The 26,398-nt window shown below is 41.7% G+C and overlaps 1 protein-coding gene across 1 annotated transcript; it reads right to left on the reverse strand.

Annotated features, from left to right (window-relative positions):
- Positions 1-330: 330 nt before the first annotated feature.
- Positions 331-24,548, reverse strand: col6a1 (collagen, type VI, alpha 1). Its single transcript, XM_086271125.1, has 35 exons — positions 24,270-24,548; positions 23,560-23,689; positions 22,945-23,145; positions 22,692-22,851; positions 21,425-21,538; positions 21,268-21,288; positions 18,912-18,932; positions 18,780-18,824; positions 18,621-18,674; positions 18,474-18,518; positions 18,140-18,166; positions 18,014-18,040; positions 17,845-17,889; positions 17,701-17,754; positions 17,104-17,166; positions 16,960-17,022; positions 16,818-16,871; positions 16,689-16,724; positions 16,544-16,606; positions 16,200-16,262; positions 15,079-15,141; positions 14,094-14,156; positions 13,942-13,992; positions 13,819-13,854; positions 13,543-13,605; positions 10,473-10,538; positions 9,499-9,534; positions 9,106-9,142; positions 5,872-5,880; positions 5,645-5,778; positions 5,152-5,249; positions 4,156-4,342; positions 3,893-4,064; positions 3,609-3,638; positions 331-2,291 (listed from the first exon to the last, which is right to left on the reverse strand). Exons 1-35 carry the CDS (start codon positions 24,355-24,357, stop codon positions 1,687-1,689), a joined length of 3,024 nt encoding a protein of 1,007 aa, XP_086127251.1. The 5' UTR covers positions 24,358-24,548; the 3' UTR covers positions 331-1,686.
- Between the last annotated feature and the right edge of the window lie 1,850 nt (positions 24,549-26,398).

Below are 26,398 nucleotides of genomic sequence, written 5' to 3' on the forward strand. Positions count from 1 at the left end.
CTGGTTAGAAACCACACTTTCTAAGATTTTTAGGGCTCAGGTACAATAACCTCAATTTGTTGGAGTCTAGGTGAAGAGAAATTCAGTCAGGAAATTCGGTCATTTGTGTACTGAAGACTTGTCTGTAGTTTAACTAATTGCTGGCTTCACAGCAATGTAAATGTATGCATTGTTTTATAACACTACCTGAGAGATGTAAAAATTCTTTTTTTCTCCTCAGTGTTTTAATCTGAACCAAAGAATTGTCAGTAGAGGTACATGAACATGTGTGAATGGATCTTTGTAAACTACCTTTGCGAGTGTGTGTGTACAGGACAAAAACAATCACACTTAGGTGCAGCAACCTTTATTGAAGGAGCTCTTATGAAACTACTGCGGCTGTGCATCCCCACGGTAAAAATATCTTCTTTAACAAAAAGGGTAGAGGCTAATACACTGAAACTAGTAGCACCACAGATAACAACAACAGCTCAGTGACTCTGAGCCAATGAAGATAACAACACCTTTGAACTTCCACTTAAGGTGATCTAAAAACCTGTGTGTATTTTTCTGTGTGTGGGTAGGTGTGAGAAGTGCCATGTTTATTTTCAAGGTTTCCACCATGGCAGATTCCAAGGTCACTGAACCAATGTATGCATGTAAGCGTATGTGTGTGTGAAACTGAGGCTTTTCTGCTCCACAGACAATAAAGAACAGTTTTTTATCATTACTCTATTATTTGAACCAGCGACCATAGCACAGCTGTTTATGGACCAACGCCCCGAGGCTCTGTGTAAAACACACATTCACATGTAAATGATGTCCACACACTGAGAGGGTTCACACATACTCACAGACAGAACCACACAGGTAAGGTCGAGCTGTGGAGTTCTGGTGAAGCAGGCTTTCTACATAAGCCTATCTGATGTCACATCCTGTTTTGGTGATTTAATATAACTTTGACATAATGAACAGTGTGAGTTTTCTCCAATTGTGGACTAAGTTAACACTTAAAGATCATGGAGGTGGAGTTTAAAATAAATCAGTTCACAGCTGTGATTGGTCACTTCATTTTGCGTTACTGTCACACAACAGATCTGACACCACTTGAAAGAGTGGCTAGAGTTATAATGAAAATAAGAAAAAAGAATCCACATTAGACTCTAAACACAATCCTTGAAAGGGCAGGAGGTCCGGTCCTGGAGAGGCAAGTAAGTGCTGTTTCAAAGAGCCTTGTTTAAAGCTGAAGTCAGAGCTGACAGTGATACAGGGATACCTGAGTAGAAATCAGCCTAATGCAGATGAAAGCTAGAAATAGACACGTGCTAATACTGATGGCTCTCCAGGACCGGAGTTACCCATTTATTTGGCACTTTTTTACCCTGAACTTTACCTCCAAGGCAGAAATTTCTAAAAGTGGGAGGTTTAGGTCAAATACCTTCGTTTGGTTATGATCTCAGCGAAGGCACCGGGGTTTGTACACAGCCTAACATGGTCTGCCTTGGAGGATCAAGTTGGGGTAAAAAAAAAAAAAAGGTTTCTGGGTAATTTTTGAAGAAATTTACATTTTTTCTGCCACACAATCATTAGTCATTTTGCGACTTTCTTTTCTTTTTTAAACACAGTGTACTGTAAATGAGTGAGACTGAATATTCATTGGACTAAAAATGTAAAGCGTATTAGTCCTGTTGTATGGTGTATCCCCATTCAGGGCATGGACACCCTGCGGGAGACGGTTTGGTAAAAGACCCCACGGAGCAGAGACGGGTAGTCTGGGAGACGGAACAGATGGCGCTGAGCGTATGTGATGTCGGCCAGCCGTCCTCTGCTCACCAGAGTGCGCAGGTTAGCCTCGCTGACCTGGGTGCCAGCTGAGATGACATAGAGCTCAATACCAGCATCCGCCACCTCGCGAACACGCTTCTCCAGGACAGGCTGGGTGACGCCCTGAGACCTGCCGTCAGAGAAGAGCACCAGCTTCTTACTGCCTGCTGATCCATCCCCGCGGGAGGCTAAAGTCCTGATTGCAAACTCCAAGGCCTGGGTCACGCTGGTGCCATCGTTTTGGAAGGTAGCTGCTTTAATTTCCTCAGACAACACCGTCAGATTGTGATTCAGCGGCGCGTCCAAGCGAGCATTCCGACTATACTGGCCCACACCCACTCTAATCTGGGCACCAAGCGACCTGTTTGCGTTCAGGAAGCGATCAGCCAAGTGTTGGGCAAAGGTTTTGCTTATTTCAAAGTTCTTCTGGCCTACGCTGGCCGAGCTGTCCATCATCACCAAAATATCGGTACTTTGAGGAAACTCGACTGCAATATAAGCAGAAATAATACACACAACACATCTGGTCAGAGATTTCCAACACAGGAGAGAGAAACACAGCATTTATTTATGATGTCTTTAACATCCAGATTCTAATTTATTGTTGGTTTGGGGTTTTTTCGACTTTCGTTCACTGACTGTGTTGAGATGTATTTTTTTCAAACAATCCTTAAAATAATATAGAAAAGGTGAGGCAGAGGCAGAAGTAACTAAAATTAAATTTTAGCCTAAAGCTTAGAGACAGAAACAGAAAAAGGGAATTCGTTCAGAGTTACCTCTAGCCACTAAGCACAAAACATAGAGGTAGGAGGGCTGACTCTGATCTGAACGTCAGAGCTCATGTGGGGTCTGTCACTGAGTCTCCTTCCTTCTGCTTTAAACTGTTCGACCTTTTCTAAGTCTGAGTAACACAAAGAAACTGATAACATGCTTTTATGCCAACAAAGCTGGATAATTGTAATGCCCTGCTAGCTGGTCGACTTAAAATGTGTTACATCAGCAGAAGTTAGATCATTTATTTGGAGATAAGAGAAAGATTATATTGATTCTGAAGTCTATACTGGCTGCCTGTCAGTAGTGAATTCAAAATCATTTTACTTGTTTTTAAACCACCTCGTGGCCTTATTCCAGTATCTATGTCTCACGTGCTGATGGCATATAAAGTATTTCAGGTCTTTTTCTTGTTCCAGTGTGGAGGAAGAAAATGTTTAGAGGCAGCCATGAGGTTTTACCCACATCGCTAAAACAGCAGCAGCACCCAAGAGCAACAGAAGGTTTTTGAAATCTCTAAAAAGAAATTTAAATCAAATCTTTTATGCTGAAAAGATTGGATTTGGGGTTTTCTTACATGTCCTACTGATGTCGCATATTTTTATTTGATTTTTTAAAATAACTTTCTATGTTTTTAACTATATCTTTAACTTTGTATTTTTGTTGCTATTTTATTTGTGATTATTTTTATTTTTACATTTTTAATGTAATATTTTAATATCTATTTTTAAATTGATTTAAGCTTTATTTGACTTACTCTTATCATACCTATAGGCCATTTCAAATTTAGATTTATTTCTTGTCTGCTGCATATTAATTTATTATATAATTTATTTGTTCCTCCTTATTATGTCTTTTTGACAGTTGTGAAGCACTTTGACCTGCACTAACCTGCATGAAAGGTGCTATAGAAAAATAGCTTTGAACAACTGATTTCTGAATGAGGGATGTAAGACATTGTCAAACCCAGTAAAATAGTACAAATATAATACAACCCAGTGTAACTGTGTATTGGAAAATAATATCAGACTTACTGGGACATCTGTAGTCTGGGCATTTCTTCTCTGTAACAGAAAGCACAAGATAAGTCAGTTTATTTCCAAATTACTGTTTCCAGCTGGTTAAATAACTGCAAGATCAGATACTGGCGTGTTGTTTTGTTACTACAAAGAAGTCTTTAATGTTTCTCTGTTACCACAACTGACACAGACGCCTGGATATCGCTGTATATCGTGAATATGGTGTTGCTAAAACAACACTAATAACTAGATAAGGAGTGCATTCATAGGTTATTTAAATATGTGGAGCTGTGCTGTACCTTTACAGATTCTGTCTGTAAGGTTCTGCAGGAAGTTGTCGTCGAGAAGTTCAGCAAAGTTATCCAGCACGAAGGAAAAGCCTGGTTTGGGGTCGCTCTTACACACCACGTCGTCGAGCTGCTCTTGGTTGGGCTCACGGCCTGAGTAGTCCTTTACTCCTAAACCACCAACCTAGAGATGAAGCAGGGACCTTTTAGGGTTGCCTGTACAGGGATGTGATTCAACCTTCTACAGTGTGTGTTTCAAAGTGTGTCACACTTGCCTGGAGGCCTTTACCACAGAGTATGTTGAGGGGGGTCTTGTCTCTGTCGATATCAGAGCGTCCATCAGTGAGAACGAGAACGACTTTGTTCTCTTTCCTCATGACACTGATTGTGTTGCTCAAAGCAAAATCAAGGGCCTCGCCTGTGTACGTGGCCTCAGCTAGCCACTTCATGTCTCTCACTGCCCTACACACACACACACACACACACACACACACACACACACACACACACACACACACACACACACACACACACACACACACACACAAAGAAAACGTGCTTAGCATTGAAACATAAGGCAAAATATACAACATGCTGTATTCAAAGGTTCTTTCATTTTATACATTTAAACAGTCATTTCTGTTTCCAGATAAGTAATTACCACTTAGAGTGTATTTAACTTAATAGCGACAGATCTATTTCTGATCAGATCTATAGTGCTGTTTTTTTAGGGTAGAAAAGTCCCTCATTGTCCATTATTGCCATTGTTTGTATTGAGAGCATCATAAAGGCATACAGGGGACGTTACTTTGGACTTCTGACCTGCTCGTCAAACTTTCTAATATTATCTTTAAAAACGCTTTAAAAACGACTTAAATATCCACTGCTTTTGTTTATATTGGCAGAATTTAGGGAATAATCCTGGTATATGGGGATTTGAAATATACTATTATAGTTTGCATCTATTTCTTTCAAGTTGACCCCAAAATGTCTTATAACTTTAAAGAAAATATTATCAAGAGAAAGAGAATGAGCAGCCTTGTTAGTTAGAAATCTAAGTTATACAGGAAACTCTCCATGTTCATGTCCGGTTATTGAAAAATCAATACCTATTATCTATTACCTGCTCCTGCATAATGTTTGTGTTATCAGCGTAAACATCTGCAATGCTACCCTTCTCTCATTTTTTACTGCACTGCAAAATTCTTAAAGTACATTTATAAAGAACAAAGAAAGCCAGAGACTCCTGCCGCACGCGTGTGTGAACTCACTGTTTGAATTCGGTGAGGCTTGAGGATAGTCTGACAGCTTCTTGGGCTCTTGATCCACTGTACTGGACAACACTCACTGTGGACTCGTCGACAGCAAACTGGAAAGAAAAAAACCCAAAGCACTGCATGGTGACTGTGTGTTTTGGTCTGTGTGTGTTTTCCTCTGTCAACATTTCTGTGTCCCACCCATCCTGACTAATTGCAACCAAACTGGGAGAGGAGAGTCACTGGAGAGACATAAAAGCATGTTCCAAACCCAAGAGAATATCTTTCATTCACACTTTTCTATTTTGAGGTTTGCTCTCGAGGCGAGCATTTCGTAACATCTCTGAAAAATAGCTTTAGCACCATTCTTGGAATGATTTTAAATAAACAACAAATCCCACAAAGGTCAAGCATGTGGCTGACAGATGGTGGTAGAGATTAGGAAAAAGGTGAAGAATATGAAATGCAATGCTGTCAAAACAGAGGATAAATTAAAGGAGGATGTTACCTTTACTTGCTGGTCTTTTATCAGCCTGTCAATGACTGTGATGATAAAGTCTTTGGCAAGAGCAAAGTTTGTAGAACCGATACTCTCTGAGCTGTCCACGATGAACGCCAGGTCCACTGGTGCACACTTACACTCTGGAGACACACACATGAATAATTTCATAAAGGCTAATCGTCAAAGTAGCTACAGACAGTGGAGAACAATATAGGCAATGACTCCAAACTCACCACAACAAGCTGGGGGTGATTAGAAGAGCATGGGGGAAAAAAACCACAAATCAAAGTTAATGAAATGCAGAAATAAATGTATCATGATACAATCTGCTTCGGTTTTCATTAGGGTTAGCCTAGCACTGAGCTAAAGAAGGCCAACTGTTTAAAGTGGCCCTATTATATCAATTTCCTGCACCATATTTGTATTTTAAGACTGTGTAAGCTTTGCTTTGGTTCAGTTTTAGCTGTTCTTTTCTTAAACTAAAAACTTGAAGCTCTCAAAATGCAATAAATGCCATCTTCTATTAAAGCACTAGCTTAAAATACCTGAAATACTCTGTGAAAAAAAGTGAAACAATCCTCAATGTTTACTCCATATTATGACCTAATGAAAGCTGCTGTTACTTTTTCTCTGGGCTGATGATCTAAACTCAAACGCTATTATTACAAGTTTCTGTGCCACACTGCTCTGCATCTGGCTTTCATTTCCAGTTGAAAGGAAACAAAGGAAGCGATATTAGCCTTAACATCTTTCCTGTTGTGAAGAAACGAGAAATGAGCAGGAAAATGCTTGTGGCACCTTCCCAAAGGACTGTGGCTGTGTTTTGAGCACTTCTCTTATGATACTTTTGCTGCATTGATGGGATGAATATACCAAATGGCGCAGCTGGTTATGAACAATGAATAAATCAAAAGGAATCAATGGTTTTGGACTTCAAGTCAACAATGGTAAATATAAAATCCTCTCATGCTAGGCACAAAACCGTCCAATACATCCAACACTTACAACCTCCGAAAGCAAACGTTTGGTCATGACCCAGTTCAAATAGGAAGATGACAACCTGCCAGTTCAATCAGCTCAGCAGTCCATAAGTGACCAGCAACCTCCAACTAAGACCAGTATGTCAGATGTCTGTCCATCATCCAGGTCATGGCAGCCTTAAGAGCTTGTCTTAACTTCTTTAGCTTGTCAAAACGTTTCACCTCTCATCATTCAACAGCACAACCCTCAGGTGTACACTTGTACTTAAAGGACAATGACAATGTTCATATTTTGGACCGAGTAGACAGATGGTTTGTAAAACCAGTAAAGGAGGCCACCTATGTCCATTGCTACATTGTAGCCACTGTCTTGAGATCCCTTCACTGTTGCTTCAACCCCCCACCTCACCTCAAGTGACATCAATAGGTCACATGACAGAGGAGGGCAGGGTCTCACAGTAGTTTCAGTCTTAAACACCGCTGATGGTATTAACCAATAGTCAGTAGCAGGTCAAGTAGCAGAACAACAGCTCTCAGGATCATTTCCAAAAGAGACAACCTTCAGTAGACATTAAATACCTGAGACTCTCCACCTTTCGTTTTTAGTGATGAAGAAGCGTCTCTAAGTTCAGTTGTGTTCTTTTTTTCAAGCTCTTAAGAATATTTCAGATGCAGACCTATGATGGCCAGCAGATGTGCATAAACAGATGTTTGTGGACCATATATAACTGTTTAAACACAAAGTTTATTTGGATTTTTTTTTAAAAGGAATGATGGTAGAGGACTATATTACATCAGTAGATGCTTATTTTGTTAAACACTGTTAGTGGAGCAACATCCATTCATTCATTTTCCAACACTTTTCAGGGTCTGGGACACAGGGTCAGCAGTCTAAGCAGAGATTTGGACTGCCTCATCTTTGCAGTAGCCTAAGCAATGATGTGGTGGCAGCACTCTGCACCACTCCTGATGCTACACCAATCCATCTGTCCATTTCCCTGAGATACCTGAGCAGCAACTCCTTTGTGACCTGGAATGAGCACTCTACTCTTTTCCAGCTGAGAACCATGGCCTCAGGCTTGGAAATGCTAATTCTCATTCCTGCTGTTTCACACTGGGCTATAAACTGCAAAAGCAGAGGAGATCCCGAGGCCACAAAACCAGAAACCCTTCTCTGCTTGACAATAACTAAAAATTGCCTATCCATAAAATTTATAACTAAAATCTGTGTGCAACCCTGCTGGTTCTTACCTTTGGCAATGCAAACCAAGCTGTTACTAAGGTTGTACAGGCACAGAATGGCCCATGACAGCAGGGCAGACACTTCATACTACTAAAGCAATCCCAGAGGACACACTGAGGGATATCTTATTATTTTATTGTCTATAAAATACATGCAATATCCTTGAGAAGAAAAGGAGTTGGTCATATGTTCAACAACCAGGATGAAAATCAAATTGTTCCTCGTGGATCTGAGGGTCGACCAATGGACAGACTCTCCCAAAAGCACCCTAACAAAGAACATCCCAGAGAGCTGAGGTTTGCTGATTCTGCTAAAGTTGGACCACAACCTTGTTTTCCCTTCTTAAAAAGAAGAAACATCACCCCAGTTTGATAAACCAGAGGCACTATTGTTGAGTTCCATGCAGCTTTGCGTTGGTGTATCAACCTAGACAGCCCTCCAGTCGAGAAAGTTGCCCAGTCTACATGACACTGAACCCCACTGAAGTCTAGGTTCCTCAATTTTCACAGTTTTTCACAAACCTACTTTTTCACAGTAGGTTTCTAAATTCCCCTCTGTAAAACATCACCTTATCATGGTGGAGGGGATTAGATCCTATACTGGGATGGGTCTCTCAAGGAAAATTAGTGCTGGATATGGATGTCCAGTTTGACTAATACCCAGTATGGTTTCCTCCTCAGTTACAGTACAATCAGGTTCAAATTGAAAAGGATAAACAGAATAATTCCCTGTTTATCTTAATGTAAAGTCCAAGACTGTTCCAACTGTTCAACATCACTACCCAGACTGCACTGAGACTTTTTAAAAATCAGATTTAAATGGATGACGTTCGTTTTTAATCGAAGAGGCTATACATGTGTTTTTAGTTAGACTTTAAGCCATCCTTTTTTCTGACTGGGTGATCCTGACAACCAGAAGCTTCAAACAGCAGGTCTTCTGTTCTCTTAGTCAGAGCTCTTTGCCTGAGATGACCACATTAGGGAGATCCCCTGTTTATGACATCATACAAACCAAGACTGAAACTGACAATCTGAGGTCTTAACTTTTGGCTCACAGGGATTACTTGTACATATGCTGACCTCATTATCTGAAACATCTGCAATGTTTAACATTCGCACTCACCACTGTAACTGTAATGTATATATATATACATACATATGAATGACAGAGAAAACTTTAACATAAAGAATTTAAATTCTGTGAGTGGGTGTTCAAGAAGGCAAACCGTTAAGTCTTGAACTTACAGCAGAGCTTCATAATGATATCCAGAATTTCACAATCCTGAAGAGAGAGGCAGAGGATACATTACAATATGGCCGCAGACCTACATCACATTACATAATATACAAACACGACACACAGCCAGCTCCCTGACTGCTTTTGAGCCGCTCCAAAGGAGAAGAAAATGAAAACATGACTACGTGATATTTTACTTAGAAGTCAGTGAGCGGCTTGGGGTTTTGTGTTCAGGAAATTGGTTGTGTGGCTTTGGACTGAACATACAGTATCAGTTGCAGATGCAAAACTTGCACAGCCTCAAGGGGGAATTAAGTGTGTTAGCACTCTGGTGCTACGGCTAAATTGAGGGCGAAGGCTCACATTAATTGGATTGCTTCAATTTTTATCTTGATACTCACATCGGCTCCTGGTGGTCCGGGAGGCCCTGGTGGTCCCTGAAAAGGAGATAGGGAGACTTGAGTGATTCATCCTCCTGAAAAATGTCTATGTTTTTTTTGTTTTGTTTTTTGTTTTAAAAATCTGTCCAAAGGTCTATCTGGTCTGGCTTCAAGATGACAGAGGAAAGTTTTTGTGTTTTAGTTGGAATTAAAAAATATGGGGGGCTTCTTTGAAAAAGACGTTACTCCTCTGACTGTACGCAAGGTTCTCACCATGACTGAACCCACAATCCGCGCCCACACATTTCATGCTCGCCACTGTCGTTCTGCAAACATCTGAAACGTCCAAAAGTTCACTGCCACAGAATTTTGGGAGTCGTTTTTTTTTCTTCTCTCGACTGTAGGAAAACCATCTGTTATGTTTTAGCCGACATTAAAGCTCTGTTTAAGGGCACTCGTTTCTGCGTAAAAGACACCAGACTAGCACACACACATTACAGAATGAGAAAGACAGGAAAAGAGAGCGAGGGAGAGAGACAGCCGTTAATTGTAGAGAAGAACAGCACTCGGAGCACATGACGCAAACTTTTCAGTGGTTCCTCTCAGAGAGCGTGCGATCATTTAGATTAATGTCATATTTAGATTAAGCTTTGTTTATATTTTCACATGAAGCAACACCACAAAGTTTAAGGTTTAAGGAAACATAGGAATGATTGTTTTTCCATCTCTTAGCATGTGGTTTGGTGTTGTGGTGTCTGTCTGAAACATGGAAATGGACAGAGTTGAAAGCTGGCTGTGCTCTTGTTAGCTCACTTTCTTAAAGGCCTGCTAAGTCTGTATTTCTTTCCTATTAAGAAGAATTAATGTTTTAATGAATTAACTAATCAAGTGCACAAATAACATTAACAGAAAAAATATGTCAGCATTGCCCATGAATCTATGTTTTACACATTCATACACCACAAACATACGTGCACACTCCATGTCATTCTTACCGGCCTGCCCTCGGGCCCTCTGTGACCTTTGGCCCCTTTTGGTCCTAGAGGCCCTGGTTCGTTATTCTGTCAAAAAAGAGAAAATGAATGGAGATTAAAAGAAAGGGTCACACCTTTGGTTTGTTTTTCTCTTTTGAAATAAATGATTGTAAATCTTTTCAAATTACAGGATGAAAAGCTATTTAAAGAAACTAAGTTGATTTACACACTAATCACAATGAACGTGCAATGCTGTGTGGCAAAGCACTGCTAAACAATAACCACAGCTCATAGTTTTGTCTAAACTGGAAACAGCTGCAGTGGCACACACTTTTTAGATCCAGAGTCCAACTAAAACCTTCATACTGACTTACTGTATAAGTGATTACCTGACTGCAAAACAACCTGATTAGTGTGTGTGTGTTCATTTGTTTACTTTTTTTATGACTCTGTGCTTGACTATGGAAATAAGTAATAAATGTAAAACTTCAGAAGAGTTTTGTCTCCGAGTGTGGTAGTTCATATCATAAAAGTGGAGGAGAAGGAGAAAGTGGAGCACCGTCATTTATTTTTGTGTATACAAAGACAATGCATTCCTGCTTGCTCCACACACAGTTTCAGAAATTGTAAGCACGAGTTTGTTGCCTGATCTTGGAGAAATCCACTGAAGTGCTGTGCCATGTCTCATCATGGCCAGCTATCTAACTATGCAGCGGGCTAAAGGAGCCAAAGCCCCTGCAGCTGCTGCACCCTGACACACAGCTGATCGCTGTGAGAGCTACTGTAAACAAATTGATTTAGGACAATGATCACATCGTTGAATTTGAATGTTCCCACAGATACTTTTACACACTTAAAAATTTGAGAATGACGGCAGGCAGCTGAAATGAATTTCACAATAATCCAAAACTGAAAGCAGATACCAAAATAAAAGAAGATTTAAAAAAAAAATCTTTGAAACACACGAGAAGAGCAGAAACTGTTTTAAAGTGGGTGCTTGTGTGCTTTAAACGGCTCATTTTGGATAAAAGTGTATTTACTCTCTTTTTTTAAAACGACTTCATAAACAATGTGAATGAAAATATTACAGATCATTAATGGACAAATGTCTGTCCTAGAAACCTTCTGATTGGGAGTGACATGTAAGGCAGGAAGCAGTGTAAGCAAAAGGGACTAGCTCACAGTGTAAAGTCACAACCAGCAGATCTGCACTCCTGCAACACAACCATCTACCTACAGTGGACAGATACAGCGGAGACATGAGGGCTGTTGGGGAGACGGTACTGCCAACCATCTGGCTTTTTCACACACATGCCAACAGACGTGAGCCTTTAATAGGAACACACACGTGTGCACACACACGCACACACACACACGCACATATATCTCAACATACATGTGCACACAATGCATGTGACTCCAATTACTGCTCAACTTCAAATGCTAGGATGTAATGAACATGAACTACATCATCCATAGTTACACAAACAGCCAGACAAATCATAGGCTTGATTTTATGGCGTTATATTTAGCGATCACATCCAGATGCAACTGTTTGTCATACCTTTTGCAGGATATGATCTTAAAAGTATGTTAGCCACAACTTTAAATAGGTGGGAAAGCCACACGCCGTTCACAGCCTTCCACCATCCAACAAAAAGCTTTTTTGTGAACAGCTGAGAATGTGGAAACAAGAAAGTCACTGTCTAGGGAGAAAGACATAAGAAGAAAACAGAAATGCATGCATGCCTCTGAGAATGAGTGGAACATAATAACTTCTTTCTGTTCACTGAGATATACAAAAAATGGCATCTAATTATGTTAACTATGGTTTTTTTAGTCTACGATTTTGTCATGGACCGATACAGGGTGCGGTGTGGAAATTAAACCATTGTTAAATGGTACGTCATTTTGGTAACTAACTGGACTTGTTTTCCAAACCTAGATAAGAGAACAGTCACCACTGGACCACTGTCCAAATACAAGGCTGCAGGCAACAACAGGTTAGCTTAGCACCCATTCTGCTAAACTAATTCCTGTGTGTTCAAAGTGGTTTACAATGACAGCATGCACCCACTAGCACTTCTAAAAGCTCATATATATATATATCTTTTGTGCAGAATGCTGATTTATGTACCAGGTCAGCCCTTTTGGCATACCTCAAACAAGTATCATTGGGTTGAGTTAAGCTATAGTCTTCATGCTTTATGCTAAGCTAACCAGATAATTTGGGTTGCCTCATGTATTCATTTAACAGAATATGCCCATTACTCTGCTGTCAGAGTGAATGTATCATGTACATTACTGAAACATTACTACAGTACCAAACAAATTTTAGTAAAATATTGGGTGACTGGGTGAATTGTACGGCATCTTATCCTGCTCTGGCTGCAGTAACATAAAGCTTTGATGAGTGGTAAACTGATCTGGCACTGTAAATCCACAGCTCACAGAGTGTGACTGTTCTGCAGAAAAAGGTCAGGGTGCACCGATGTATGGATAGAAACTTTTAAGCCATGAAACTCGAACCCTGGAAGTGAAATTATTTAAATGTAAACACGGCCAAGTTGAACCAGGAATAATCTCTCTCTCTCTCTCTCTCAAACACACACACACACACACACACACACACACACACACACACACACACACACACACTCCAGAAAAAAAGTAATGCAGTCCCCTCATCGTCTCTGCTCACTTCCTGGTAGCCTTGACAACAACATATACACAGCTGCATCAGCTCAAAGCCCTCATCCCCAATGTGTTCAAAAGTACTTAAAGCATTTCCAGCTGCTGAACAGGAGGAAAGTGTGGGAGAAAGACAAAAAAACAAGAGCAGCAAAATACTTCTAGACTACAGAAGAAAAAAAATAATGAAAAGCAGAAAAGACAAAAAGTCACTTTGTAGTATGAGACGTGTTAAAAGACGGCAAATGAATAAGGAGATATGAAAATATATCTAAAATAGTAGCCGTGTGACTCATATCCTGTCAGCTCTCTGCGCCAAGAAAGGAAAGGAGGAAAGATAAAATGAGATCAAGAGCGAGTAGCAACTCAAAAAGGGAAAAGAAGTCAGAGTTGGACTTACATCGGGGCCTGGATCTCCGGGCTCGCCATCATCTCCTTTGGGTCCAGGCGTCCCCCTGCCACCCTGATAAATGCACAGCAGATATAAACAGTTACATGGGAGCACTGGCAAAGACAGATGATTAAATGATAATGATGATAAAAGGGCTAACAAAGCCCATTAATTTTAGCTCAGTTAATCGCTGCCTCTAACAAACGTGCATCCCAACATCTGATCTCAAATTAAAAAAAAGAGTGCCCTGACTGTCTATGTAAAAAAAAAAAAAGAAGAACCTACCGGCTCACCCGGGTCTCCACGGGGCCCAGGATAACCCTAAAAAATAAAACCACATAAGCATCAAAAATATACATAGTTACAGCGAGAAAGCTGCTCCACACTTGAGATGCCCTAACTACCTACCTGGAAACCATGACAACCTTCTGTGCCATTTCCTGGAGCACCATCCGCTCCCTGAAAATAAGAAAGAGAGACACTTACAGATCCATCTGCACACACACACGACCGGAGTTATGATCGATAGAACACATCTGTCTCCCCCCTTTCTCACTCACCCTCTCTCCCATAGGGCCTCTGTCTCCTGGAGCTCCTTTGATTCCTCTCGGCCCTCTGGGTCCCTGAGAGAAGAAAGGAATGATGAGATTAGAAACACATGAAATGCAACATGAAAACATTTGGATATTGCTGACAGATACTGAGTGTGTGTGTGTGTGTGTGTGTGTGTGTGTGTGTGTGTGTGTGTGTGTGTGTGTGTGTGTGTGTGTGTGTGTGTGTGTGTCTTTGAGTTAATGTGTGGACCAAGACTGTGAACCAGTTCTATTTCTTGAAATTTCCACCTGAAAAACACCTAAAAAAAACCTCTCCCTGATCACATCAGTGGGATCAGACGGAAGTTCAAATTCTAAATCAGAAAGTAAATAGCAGCCTCTCTCGTGATGATTCAGTAAATAATCATGTGATTCAGTGAGCTCTAAAACCAAATTTGATTAATCAGAAAAGAAACACAAACAAAAGTGCAGCATCTGTTTTACTGACAGTAATACTGAGCACTGATCCGTTTTAATAACAGACACGTCAGTCCCATATAAAGGCTTAACAGTAACTATTAGTATCTGCAATCTGTCAGAGATTCTGGCAAGCTGACTGCCTAGATTGTGTGATAACGAGCATCAAACCACCAACAGACATGACAAATGAAAACAAAGCTGACTCACAAAATTTTTATGGATTTAAAGCTACATCAGCGGGTTTGTAGCACTTTAGCCTTTGCTATCTGAAAACACAGAGTCAAATCTTTACTATTACTTTGTAAATGACATGAAAGTATGAGACAGTCTCTGTTTGCTTCTAACGTTCGTCAACTTTAAACAAAAAGGCAGACCAAAAAAGTCTCTCATGTAAAATTACAGTTTTAACTTTGGCAGATAAAGGGCAGTTCATTTAGGAGCCTCTCGCTCATGGAGGAACAACAAACTCCCAGAGTCTTCAAACACTCCTGCACTTTCATTATAACCTGTACATTTGTTTTGTTGGACTCACTTCTGATCCGGCTTGGCCTTCATCTCCTCTGTACCCGGGAGGCCCGGGCTTGCCAGCTTCACCCTGGAAAACAACAACATTAATGACAAACTGTTTAAACACTTTTACTGTACATAACAAAAAGGGGGATTTTAAAAAAAATAAAGTTTTAACAGCGTCACTATTTAACAACTACACTTCCCATGAGTCTTTGCCTGAGGAAAAGTTTCTCAATTTACTCAACTCTTCCCATCGCTGTGTCTATGTGAGCAGATAATCGCCCGGAGAGCAGTGAAAAAAGAAATTATGTTCTCTGCATTGTAACATTATTCAGTAGGATGTTGTGAAACAATTAAAAGTCACTGCTAAGATCTGGTAACATCTGGATCAATCTGAAATGCCGTATACGATATTTAGGTTTGGATTTAGGTTTTGGACTTTCAAGCAATAAGACAAACACACCACAGCACTTCTTTATATTCTAGTTAACACACAAAAAATACTGTTAAACACTCCTGTAGAGTAATGCTATGCCATTATTCCGGTTGTCCGTTATTCCATGTTTTCCATACTAATCATTTCCTTAGTGTTCACTGACAAGGAAAGTAGCACAGTCAGAAGCACAAAAGAGCCATTGAACGCTCTGACATCACGGAGGTTGCCGCAGCTGATGCTTGTAACGTATTATTATTATTACACTGCCTGGTGCCTTATTAAGAAAAACCATGGTGAGGCTTTGGCTTGAGAGGACGGAGAGAAGAACTGAGTCAGAGGGGAAAGAGTGACTGTTGATGTTCCCAGGAAGAGGAGTAAAATGGAGAATAAGAGGAGGGGAGTTGGGGTTAAAGCAGGGAGGAGTGGGCAGCACTGCGGGGACACAGCCAGGTCTTACTTCTGGAAAACCTGGCCAGTTTATCCCCACTTAACATGAAATATGCACAACTGCTCACATGTGCGCATGCAGCCACTAACATGTTCCTACGAAAGGAAAAAAAGGATAATTCCAGAGAAAGAGCGAGTGGTTTATAGTTGGGGCTGTGCCGTGCTACACCACGCAGCATTGTAAGCAGGGCCGCTAACTGCTCGTGCCTGCTCGAATGCCTGCATGGTTGCTCATATTTGAGTGAGTGTTTCTGTCTTACGGGGGCGCCGTTGGGGCCAGTTGTGCCCTCCCTCCCTTGTTCTCCGCGGGGTCCTGGATCCCCCTGGCAAGGAAAAGAACAAATGTATAAATTAGACTAAAGGCATTCAAGACAGTAACAAAAGACAAGGAACGCAGACAGAGCCAGGCTTTAAAAAACAGTCAGCTCAGTGGGAGTACATGAGGAATTACACAAAAACTGTTCTATTAAGGTCAGTGTGGTTACAGTGGACTCACTATACTGTACACGTGCCAAACTGAATTTCCCATGAATTTCTGAGGAGAAAATGCTGAACTGGTGAAGGCCCGTGAGGGACTGGGGTTAAACCTTTTATCAGCACTTACCGGTTCTCCTCTTGGGCCTCGGTTTCCACGGGAACCTTGCTCCCCCTTCTCTCCAGGTAGCCCCTACGAGAGATTTTTGAGACGGTAACGTGCATTTTGGTAGCTGTCACACACAAAAACACCATTTTAAAGTCAATATATTTACTTTCTCGCCCGCAGGTCCATCATTCCCTGGTAATCCCTGAAATGCAAACATAGCAGAAACTTATAGAAGCTACAGTGAAAGTCATGAACTTCATTTTTTTTTTTGGTTTTATCCAGCTTTATCGCTTACATCTTCGCCGCGCTCTCCTTTGTCCCCGTCAGGACCACGAGGGCCTGGATCACCCTGTCACGACAAACATGGTTAATTCTGTATCAAAGTTCCTGCTTTGTCATCTCTCGTCGTTTCTGTGTTTCTCTGTACGCTGACTCACCTTTGGGCCCAATGGTCCATAGTTTCCAGGTCGTCCTGGTTCGCCGTCCCTCCCGGGATCTCCCTGGAATGAGCACACAGCACCTTAATACAGGGCATTAAAGGCCACACAAAATTCTAGCACCCAGAACTCCTTCTCTCTTACTTTTTCTCCTTTAATTCCATAAGAGCCAGGGTCTCCCTTTGGTCCATGCTCTCCCTGCGAGCCCTGGAAACACACAACACAGAGACAGTTTCAATGCATGATCAGAAGCAGCTGAGGTAACACTCCATCTTGGAGGCTGCCGTACTTGTAAGCTCATGTATATGTGTGTATGTTTACAGTACAGCTATATGGACTCATCCAAACAGTCTGACAGAAAAGAATGTAAACTAAGCCAAAGATTAAAGAGCACATGGTGTGGTCTGCTGGAGATACCAGGCAGAATTTGTGTTTGGACCAAATAAAAAGAAAGAGAGCGACGTTCCTAGGCATGCACACAATAGCTAACGGCTAATCTATAAACAAAGACGCTGAAAACAGCATTGGCTTATCTGAGGGTGTGTTAAAGTGTTCAGGAGTGTAATTAAGACAAAACATAAACTCTGTTTGTCCCAATGTCGACACATCTGATTGCACATTTGCAACTTTTCTAATTAGTGTCATGGATCTCATGATTAGCTCCCATTTGCACTTGGCCATGAGTGTTAATGGTGCTCGATTAAAGGTCATAAAAGGTTCAATGTATATATTTAAACTCACGTCTTGTCCAGGAGAGCCTTTACAGCCAGCAAGTCCAGGGAAACCAGGTTCACCCTAAAGGGGAAAACACACAAAAACATCTAAAAAAACGGATACATCTGAGAGGAGAAAGATGGACGCATCAGATGGCCGGACTTTACTCACCTTGCGTCCGTCGATTCCATCCTTTCCCCTTTGACCTTTGTCTCCCTGAGAAGATGGAACAGATGGAAAGAATAGAAAGAATTAAAGCGAGAGGAAACCATAAGATTCCAGGGCAACCGCCGGTACAACGGCCTCTCTCTCTGAAGACAAGAAGTCAATATTAGCTCACCTTGTAGCCTTTGTGTCCTCTGTCACCCTGCAGAAAACACACAAACACAGAGTCAGTCACTCGAGAATATTAAAGCACAGAACTGAATCTTACTAAAATATATATTTTGGGGGTATCTGACAGTACCTTCCCTCCTCTTGGGCCACGGTCTCCCTAGAAACAGAAACACATACGTCATTATTATTACACAGCATGGGGGATGAGGTGAATGATAAGGTGGGAAAACTGACTGGAGGTCAGCGGTCATGACTAGACAAACATACACATACTCAGAGTTACCAGACTGCCTCCTCTTGAGAAGTCAAACTTAATTTACTTGGAGCAGGATTAATATCCTTCTAGTTTACTTAATAGTGCAGAAAATTTAAAAAACAAATAAATACTTTGCTTCAAAATATCATGAAGGCTCCCTTAGATCCCAGCTCCAATCTATCAGCATGTTTTATTAAGTGCACTGTACCTTCATTCCACTGTAACCGACAGGACCAGGGTCGCCAATCCTGCCCTGTAAGAAAGAAATGGGATAAACGGACAGTTTTTTCAGCAGGTGCACCAAGTGTTGGATGCCACATACTTTTTATGCTTATTATTGGAGGAAGCCACCTACCACATCACCAACATCTCCCTTCTCTCCTGGCATCCCTGGTCTACCTATTTCTCCCTGTAGAGAGAAGGGGAGGATGGAGGTTAGTCAACAAGGTTTAAATGGGACGGTTGGAGATCTGTACATAACTACATCTCTCAATTTTCCCAACAGCTATCCCACCTTAGAGCCAGATTCTCCATCTGGTCCTTTGTCCCCTCCAGGAGCCTGTAGGCAAACAAAAGTTAGCTCCAAAAATATAGTCCAAAGAGAAATCACGCTTGTGACTTATAAAATAAAAAAGGTAGTACTTACAACGCAGTCAAACGAGCAACACTGGAAAAAAAGAACAAAAGATTTTAAAAAATGAAAAGTGTGTCTGTGCGTCTATGGCTGTACAGAAGATTGGATACTTAGTTTTGCTCAAATCTAAGTAAGACATGCTGTTAGGCGGGTGCGATCACACTGGAAATACAAAAAAACCATGTTTTCTGGTGTCACCTGAACCTCTCACATACACAGCGGTAAAAACAAAACAAGCTATTATAGTTTTAATAGTAATCGCAGTAATCTCAATTAGCTTTTGGATGTGGTGGCTGTAGCATCTAGTGTGTGCCCTCAGTGACCTCTCCTAGTTTCCTGTTTAGTGAAGTTGTTTAGTGAAGTTTACATCTCAGTGAAGATTCACTGAGATGTTCACTTGCCTCAAGGACCTTGAGGCAACTGTTGTAAATTGGTGCTGTATAAATAAAACTGAATTGAGTTGAAATATGCAGCACAAAAAAAAAAAAAAAAAAAAGAGTACAGCAGAGAACCCTGGTTTTTAAATACTGCATTTTGACTCAAAATGAATCAGCAGAGCTCATCAGATACAAATAAGATGTTAGGCTGTTTCTTTAAAAGCACAGTGCTTAATATTTACTCAGCCAAAAATATGTTTGAACAAACAAGAGCTGAACATCGTCACATATCTGAACAATTTCAGACCTGTGGCACTCACTCCCATTCCCGCCAAATGCCTGGAGAGACTGGTCATTAAACACATCAGAGCTGCTTTTCCACCATCCCTGGACTCGCACCAGTTTGCATACAGGGAGAACCGGTCAACCGAGGATGCGATCGCCACAGTGCTGCACACATTACTGAAGCACTTGGAACATAGGAACACCTATGCACGGCTCCTCTTTGTAGACTACAGCTCGGCTTTTAATACCATCCGGCCATACAAACTCCGTCCCAAACTCCACCAACTGGGACTTAACTCCTCTCTGTGCAACTGGATTGTGGACTTCCTCACTAACCGTAGACAGAGTGTCAGAGTGGGTAAGAACACCTCTTCCACCCTTGTGGTCAACACCGGTGCCCCTCAGGGGTGTGTTCTGAGCCCTCTGCTATACACTCTCTTCACCCATGACTGTATTTCCTCCTGCGCGTCCAATCTCATTGTTAAGTTTGCAGATGACACTACAGTGCTCGGACTTATATCCAACAATGATGAGACAAACTATAGGACAGAGGTGCAACAACTAGAGTCATGGTGCCACGACAATAACTTGGTCTTAAACACCAAAAAGACCAAGGAGATCATTGTAGATTTCCGGAAGAGGGGTCATAACAACCATCTGCCTCTCTTCATTGGCAGTGAGGCGGTGGAGAGGGTGAGCAGTTTTAAATTCTTGGGGGTAACTGTGACCGAGGACCTGTCCTGGGGCAACCATATCACCTCAGTTGTACGGAAGGCCCAACAGCGCCTCTACTACCTGAGGAGACTGCGGAGCGCACACATTCCCAGATCTCTGATGTTGAACTTCTACAACTGTGCCATCAGCAGCGTTCTGACGTATGGATTTCTAGTGTGGTTCCCCAGCTGCACCAAGGCCGATCAGCAAGCACTCCAGCGGGTGGTGAAAGAAGCTGGCAGAATTATTGGAACAAGTCTGCCAGAGATCAGTAATATCTTCCCCACTCGCTGTCTGAGGAGGGTGCACAGTATCCTGCGGGACCAACATCACCCTGCGCGCCACCTTTTCCATCTGCTGCCCTCAGGGAGAAGGTACAGGTCTATACAGGCCAGAACATCCAGACTGGCCAACAGCCTGTATCCACAGGCTGTGAGGCTCCTGAACTCTCTGCCCCCCTCTCACGGACAATAACCATATCCAACTTCTTAATAGCAATGAACTGGTCTGCATTGGTGCATCATATCTTTATTCTCTTCCCCCTCCTGCCCCCCCCCCTCTTTCTTAAATAGATAACTATCATATCTGATATCATATCTCACAGTACAATAATATTGAATGGGTTGCATTGTTGTATTTTGTCATGTTTCTCAGGTCTTTGTCTGAATTTCTACGAACATTATTGCTAAGGATGGTCTTATTGCATTGGAGTCACACTGGGTTAAATATGTACACTTGGGTTTTAAGGGGTATTTATTATTTTCTTCTTTTTTTTGGGTTGTATGGAAGCCCCAAACGCAATTTCATTGTTCTTGACAATGACAATAAATAAATAAATACTAAATACATTATTGGTGACATTTTTTTTTCTAGCCAGCCTTCTCAGCCCCAAACATGAGAAAACCCAGGCCGGCTTCTGCAGCAAAGCATGCAACAAGCAGTGAAGTTAACTTTATCTAAATAAAAATAAATAAATAAATAATTGGACATACCACATCCTTTGTTTCATTTGTCTGGAAAGAAGAGATAAACCAGGAGTTAGTTTGAAATCCAAATGTTTCAATGTTCAGAGACGAGAGAGAGAAGAGAAGAGAAGAGAAGAGAAGAGAAGAGAAGAGAAGAGAAGAGAAGAGAAGAGAAGAGACGTACGATCATGTTAATGATGGTTTCAATGGTTGCCATCTTGCTGGTTCTGAGGTCATCTGCAGCAGTGAAGTTCTGTCTGTAGTTGCGGTCTGTGGCAATGAGAGACAGCCTGGCTTCCTGTAAATCAAACACAAACATCTTTATCTACGATCTGGCCACACTAGTATCCGAATGATTAAGATTAACATCTGCCAACATGTTCTTCCTGACATTAGCCGGTAGAGGAAAATTGTGAAATCCACCATGCAGAGATTCCTGGCATAACATGGTATTAAGATTAATGATACTTGTTTTTACCTGACTGTGAACAGAACACATTAAAAAAAAGCATTTTCAATACAGTGCATGCAGAGTTTAATCTGTATATCTGTTTAATCTAAAGAAGCCATGGTGGAATCAAAAACATTTGGAAAGATAATAATTTGTTTTTCCAGAATTCTATTTTCTTCAATTCACTGTCTCTTAAACTGTTTCACTGTGCTGTGGGGTTTACACTTGAGCTATGCTGGATTTGTCTTTAAAGCAGACCTTTTATGCTCTTTTTTTTTTTTTTTGCTCCACGTTTGCATGATTCACAGTCTAAACAAGCCTTGTTTATCTTTAATCGAGTCATCCTACAACCCATCAATTCAATGACCTGTCTGAAATTAAGCATCCCTCCCTCCTCCTTACTGCCTGTTTTCATCTTATTGGCTGGTGCTCAGAAACAGAAACAGGTGGGAGGAGCTTCTGTGCTTACAACCTGATATAGCCATATTAGAAGTTTCAGCTTTTACTGATATCCAGCAGAGCCTAGAGCTGCCTTAGCTAACACTCTGACCTCATTATCTGAACACTTGAGAAAAAGAGAAAAAGTGGACTACGCTCTTTAGCTTCATATGGCATCAGAAAGCTGAGTTGACCAGATCATCCAAAGAAAAACATCTTCTTAGTATGACATTTCTGTCTTAATGCATTTGCAAACAGGATTTGGTTTATAATCATAAGACTTATCCCTTATATTTCACAATTTAAAAAAACTAGAACAGATGTCTTCATCAGAGATCAAATAACCGTTATCATGTACACATGGCTATGTAAGTATAAACCCATGAAAATAAGACTGAAACTGATTTAAGTATCAAACTCTGAAATCAAAATTAACTTATAATAGCTAATTAGTGAAAATGACACGCCAAACCTTAACTCCCCCAAAATGTATTTGAGCAATGCACGGCTTCATTTGTGCAAAGTTTAATAAATGATCTGTATGTGTGTGTATGCGTTGTACCTCCTGGTCAGGTGAGATGGCGACAGCGAACACTTTGACCCCGTGTAGCTTGGCTTCGTTAGCAGCCTCCTGCACACCTCCACATGGCTCTTTGTAACCAGTAATAGGATGTCCATCAGTCACCACCACCAAATACTTGTTCTCATGGTAATGGGAACCCCTGCAAGCAGGTACACACGTATGCAAACACATTCAGAAATGTTGTCAGCGTCTTTATTATTTCAGGATGAAACTATGCGCGTGCTGTTATTACCCAATGAGCAGCTCAGCGAGGCCCCTCTTGATGGCACAGTCGGTGTACGTGCCCTTGCCGATGTACGCGATGTTGTCGATGGCTGTCTTCAGGGCATTGCGTTCGGTATTCAAGTCACTCAGCTCCTTCACCAGTTTGACTTCGTCACTGTAGTGCAGCGCTCCTGAGTTCCATGTCAGGATGCGGTCACACTGGTGGCGCCTGGATAAGCAATGGTATTAAAATCAAACATGGTACAGACAGGCAGGGGTGGACCAGAACTATGCAGATTCAATCACAGTCATAGTCAGAGGGCTTTCTTTAAGTTTTTCTTTTTCATTCTGCTTCACACTTTCATCCCATTATATTTCATATAAAAGTAATTGGCAGAGTTCTGTCATTTGATTAAAAAAATCTAAGCCCAGGTGTTTAAAAGTTACTCTATGTTACATTTCCCCAACTACAGCCACTGTAAGTAGTGGGTGTGGTGGGTAGGCCAAAAGGACTCTGCACCTGTAGCCACGCCCACAGTGTATCCGAGTATGCTGTACAGTGCTCCTTACTGGTACCTGAACACTTCCTCCAGAACTGAAGGTAATTTGTGTGTGTGTGTGTGTGTGTGTGTGTGTTTCTTACATGTCTTTGAGTTGATCTATGAAGTCCTTGGCGAAATTTTTGATCTGGTCAATATAATAGGAATCCGGTGTCCTTCTGAGGGCAACACTCTCAGATGTATCCAGGACGAAGAACAGGTCAACAGGACACTCTGTTCACAAAGCAGATAATCAATGACTGTGATCAGCAAATATAATCCCACGATTTAAAAAAAAAAATGAAGAAGAACGAAAAAATGATCCAACTAATGTGATTTCTAGCTGCTTAGATTTCTCTAAACGTGTTAACAATCAGCTTCAACACTGGTGAAACCAGCAGAAGTCATTACTTCAGCACCAGAGGCCTACAGCTCATTATAATGAGCAACATTAGATCATCTCATTGGCTGATCATGTCATACAGGTAGGAAACCTCAGCAGACTATCTGCATCTATAACATGGCTGTTTGCACAAACACCTGTCCTATGACTCCTGTCACCTCGGTGGGGGAGCCGGCCTGAGGTTCTCGGCTACTCTGACATCACATATCAGTCTGCTTTACAGCCAACACCTCACATGACCATTAGGTAAAACGATAGCGGACTAGGATTCTATCATCTTGGTTGTTAGTGCATCAAAATACAGCAAACAAACGACTTCATTGCATTCGACACAATAAACACACTTCAAGTGCAAAAGAATCGCACTAGAACATCTGCTTGGAAAGCACCAGATGTTTTCAGCAAACCTACCAGCAACTCTGCGCCGTTGGTCCTGCTGTAGTTGCGCTCCAGCCATGAAAACGCACAGCAGCGCGAGGAGACTTCTGAGAGTCTCCATGATTAAACTGTGAAAGAACAACTAAACCACGGCACCCAACCCCCGACAAAAAACAACTGCGGCCCCAAGCCCCACACCTCTAAACTGATTTCGTGAAGTTTTGGCGATCCAGAGGTCTGAGGTTTCTCCGAGGCGAAACCCAAGAGCGCGCAGAGGAGGACCAGAGCGCACGGTGAGGGGAGAGGAGGGGGGAGCAGGAGGAGGAGGAGGAGTTTGTAAAGCTTTCTCTAAGGAAGCTGATGAGAAGCAATGTACCAGAGCGCGCACGGACCAGCAGTTTACGCCAATTACCCAGATGTGCACGCTTCCTTAAAAGGGGCCAAACAATAAACTGGTGACTGTCAGCGAGACTTCAGCATTCACAGAGCTGATTCTTTTTATTTTGGCATAAAGAGAAAATGTGGAAACTGGACATTTAGTTTTTCAGTTTCACATCGTTTATAGAGAACGCCCCTTTAATGTTATTTGGTCACTACGCGGCTGCCCCTTCATCAAACTGCCTACATGTCACCCACAAAAATCAAGAAACGCAAACCAGAATAGATGAAGCTGAAATCACTTCATGTTGCTTAATGAAAACCATGTGGCGCACATCTTGGAAGCATTTTGAGCTCTATTCCTGCAGAAATCTGCGGAAGATGGGGTGGGGGTTGGTGGGTGGAGCTTTAACACATCTGGTTCATTTTAAAAGTCCAGACCAACCTGAACATAAAAGCAAGACGAGAAGGGCGTGGGAGCGCGCTGCGGTGGGATGGTGTCTCTATTGACCCTTTGGAAGCAGCGCCATCTAGCGCTGGTTGAGGGCTGACCTTGGAAGCTACTTTGGAAAGAGGGGGTGTTCATTTGGCAGGGTGTTGATGGGGGGGGGGGAGGTGGATGCTGCACAGTTGCTGCCGACATGTGTGTGTGTCTGTGTGTGAAGGCATCGAAGGTCTGGCCTGGACTCAGATTTTCCACTGAGATCACCGAGTTAGGGAGAGAAGGAGAGCAAAGAAGGGAGAGGAGGAGGGACTAGGAAGAGAGAGGGGGGGACACATCTGGTTATGATCTGTATTTATTAGCAGGCTCTCATTGTAAATCTGTAGGATTTTTGGCAGATGTGGTGCTCAGCATGAAGCGTGATGCATGCATTTCACAATACGTGCCTTCATCAGGAATACATTATTCCATAGTAAAACTCACAGGAATGCACAAACAGAGCTCTGCTTTAAGCTTTGTTTTTGTGAGTTACACAACCCCCTGGAATTTATGAATCTGACAAGTTGGACTGGAATCTGTTTCATTCACTAGAAGCAAAAGCTTAAGCTATACATGTGAAGAAACAGGAGACGAGAGGCTCGGGGTGCTTCCAGAGAAGACCAATGTTCACAGGAAATCAGTAGGATTTCTTAGTAAGCTAGAAGGAAGGCAGCCAACGCACCTCCAGCTAGAAGATGCTAACATCTTGCAACATTTAAATCATTACGACAGCCAACTTTGGTGGTTGCACCTCCCTGTGAATGGCAGAGAAATGGGTTTGTTTTGAGAGAGAGTAAAACTCAAAGGTTGCTATGGACGAGTGAGCATGGATGAGATGTAACTGGGATGGGGAGTAAGAAAAAAACCTGAAGTTGAAAAAAGACAAACAGAGCTTCTTTTTTTCCCCAAAGGAAAAAAAATCCCATAAAACTCAGCACAGATGGAAGAAATTAATGGTAATGCGTCTCTTACATAATGACACATCATGTTTGCCTGAATTTCAAGTTAAAACACAAAACTGGGAACAAAGTGGTCCGAATCCAGCTGTTTTTTAGCTGGACGCAAAGTAGAGAATTGAATTTAAAAGCTAGATAAAAATGTGGTGATGCTTTTTATGCCGCCTTTAAACACTTCAGAAATGGCGGGACCCCAGTGAGGAAATGAGGAAACGAGAAGAAACTGTGCTTTAATCAAACTTCCAAGCTGTGCCAAAGAAAGCAGATAAAGGGGACATGGGCCACAGCTGCAAAGCTGTATTTGTTTTCCTGACAAATAAATAATTTGATGATAGACAGTCATTATA

The sequence above is a fragment of the Aulonocara sp. 'chitande type north' Nkhata Bay genome, linkage group LG18 (genome assembly GCF_057382095.1).
Source record: "Aulonocara sp. 'chitande type north' Nkhata Bay isolate Kocher_YH1m ecotype deep benthic linkage group LG18, A_spYH_male_GT1.1, whole genome shotgun sequence".
NCBI lineage: Eukaryota > Metazoa > Chordata > Actinopteri > Cichliformes > Cichlidae > Aulonocara > Aulonocara sp. 'chitande type north' Nkhata Bay.

Coding starts and splice junctions, on each gene's coding strand:
- col6a1 (XM_086271125.1), bottom strand. CDS start 24,357: ATGGAGACTCTCAGAAGTCTCCTCGCGCTGCTGTGCGTTTTCATGGCT. Junction 16,607..16,688: donor ATGGACCTGCGGGCGAGAAA/GTAAATATATTG, acceptor AATCTCTCGTAG/GGGCTACCTGGAGAGAAGGG. Junction 13,993..14,093: donor GAGGCCCTATGGGAGAGAGG/GTGAGTGAGAAA, acceptor TCTTATTTTCAG/GGAGCGGATGGTGCTCCAGG.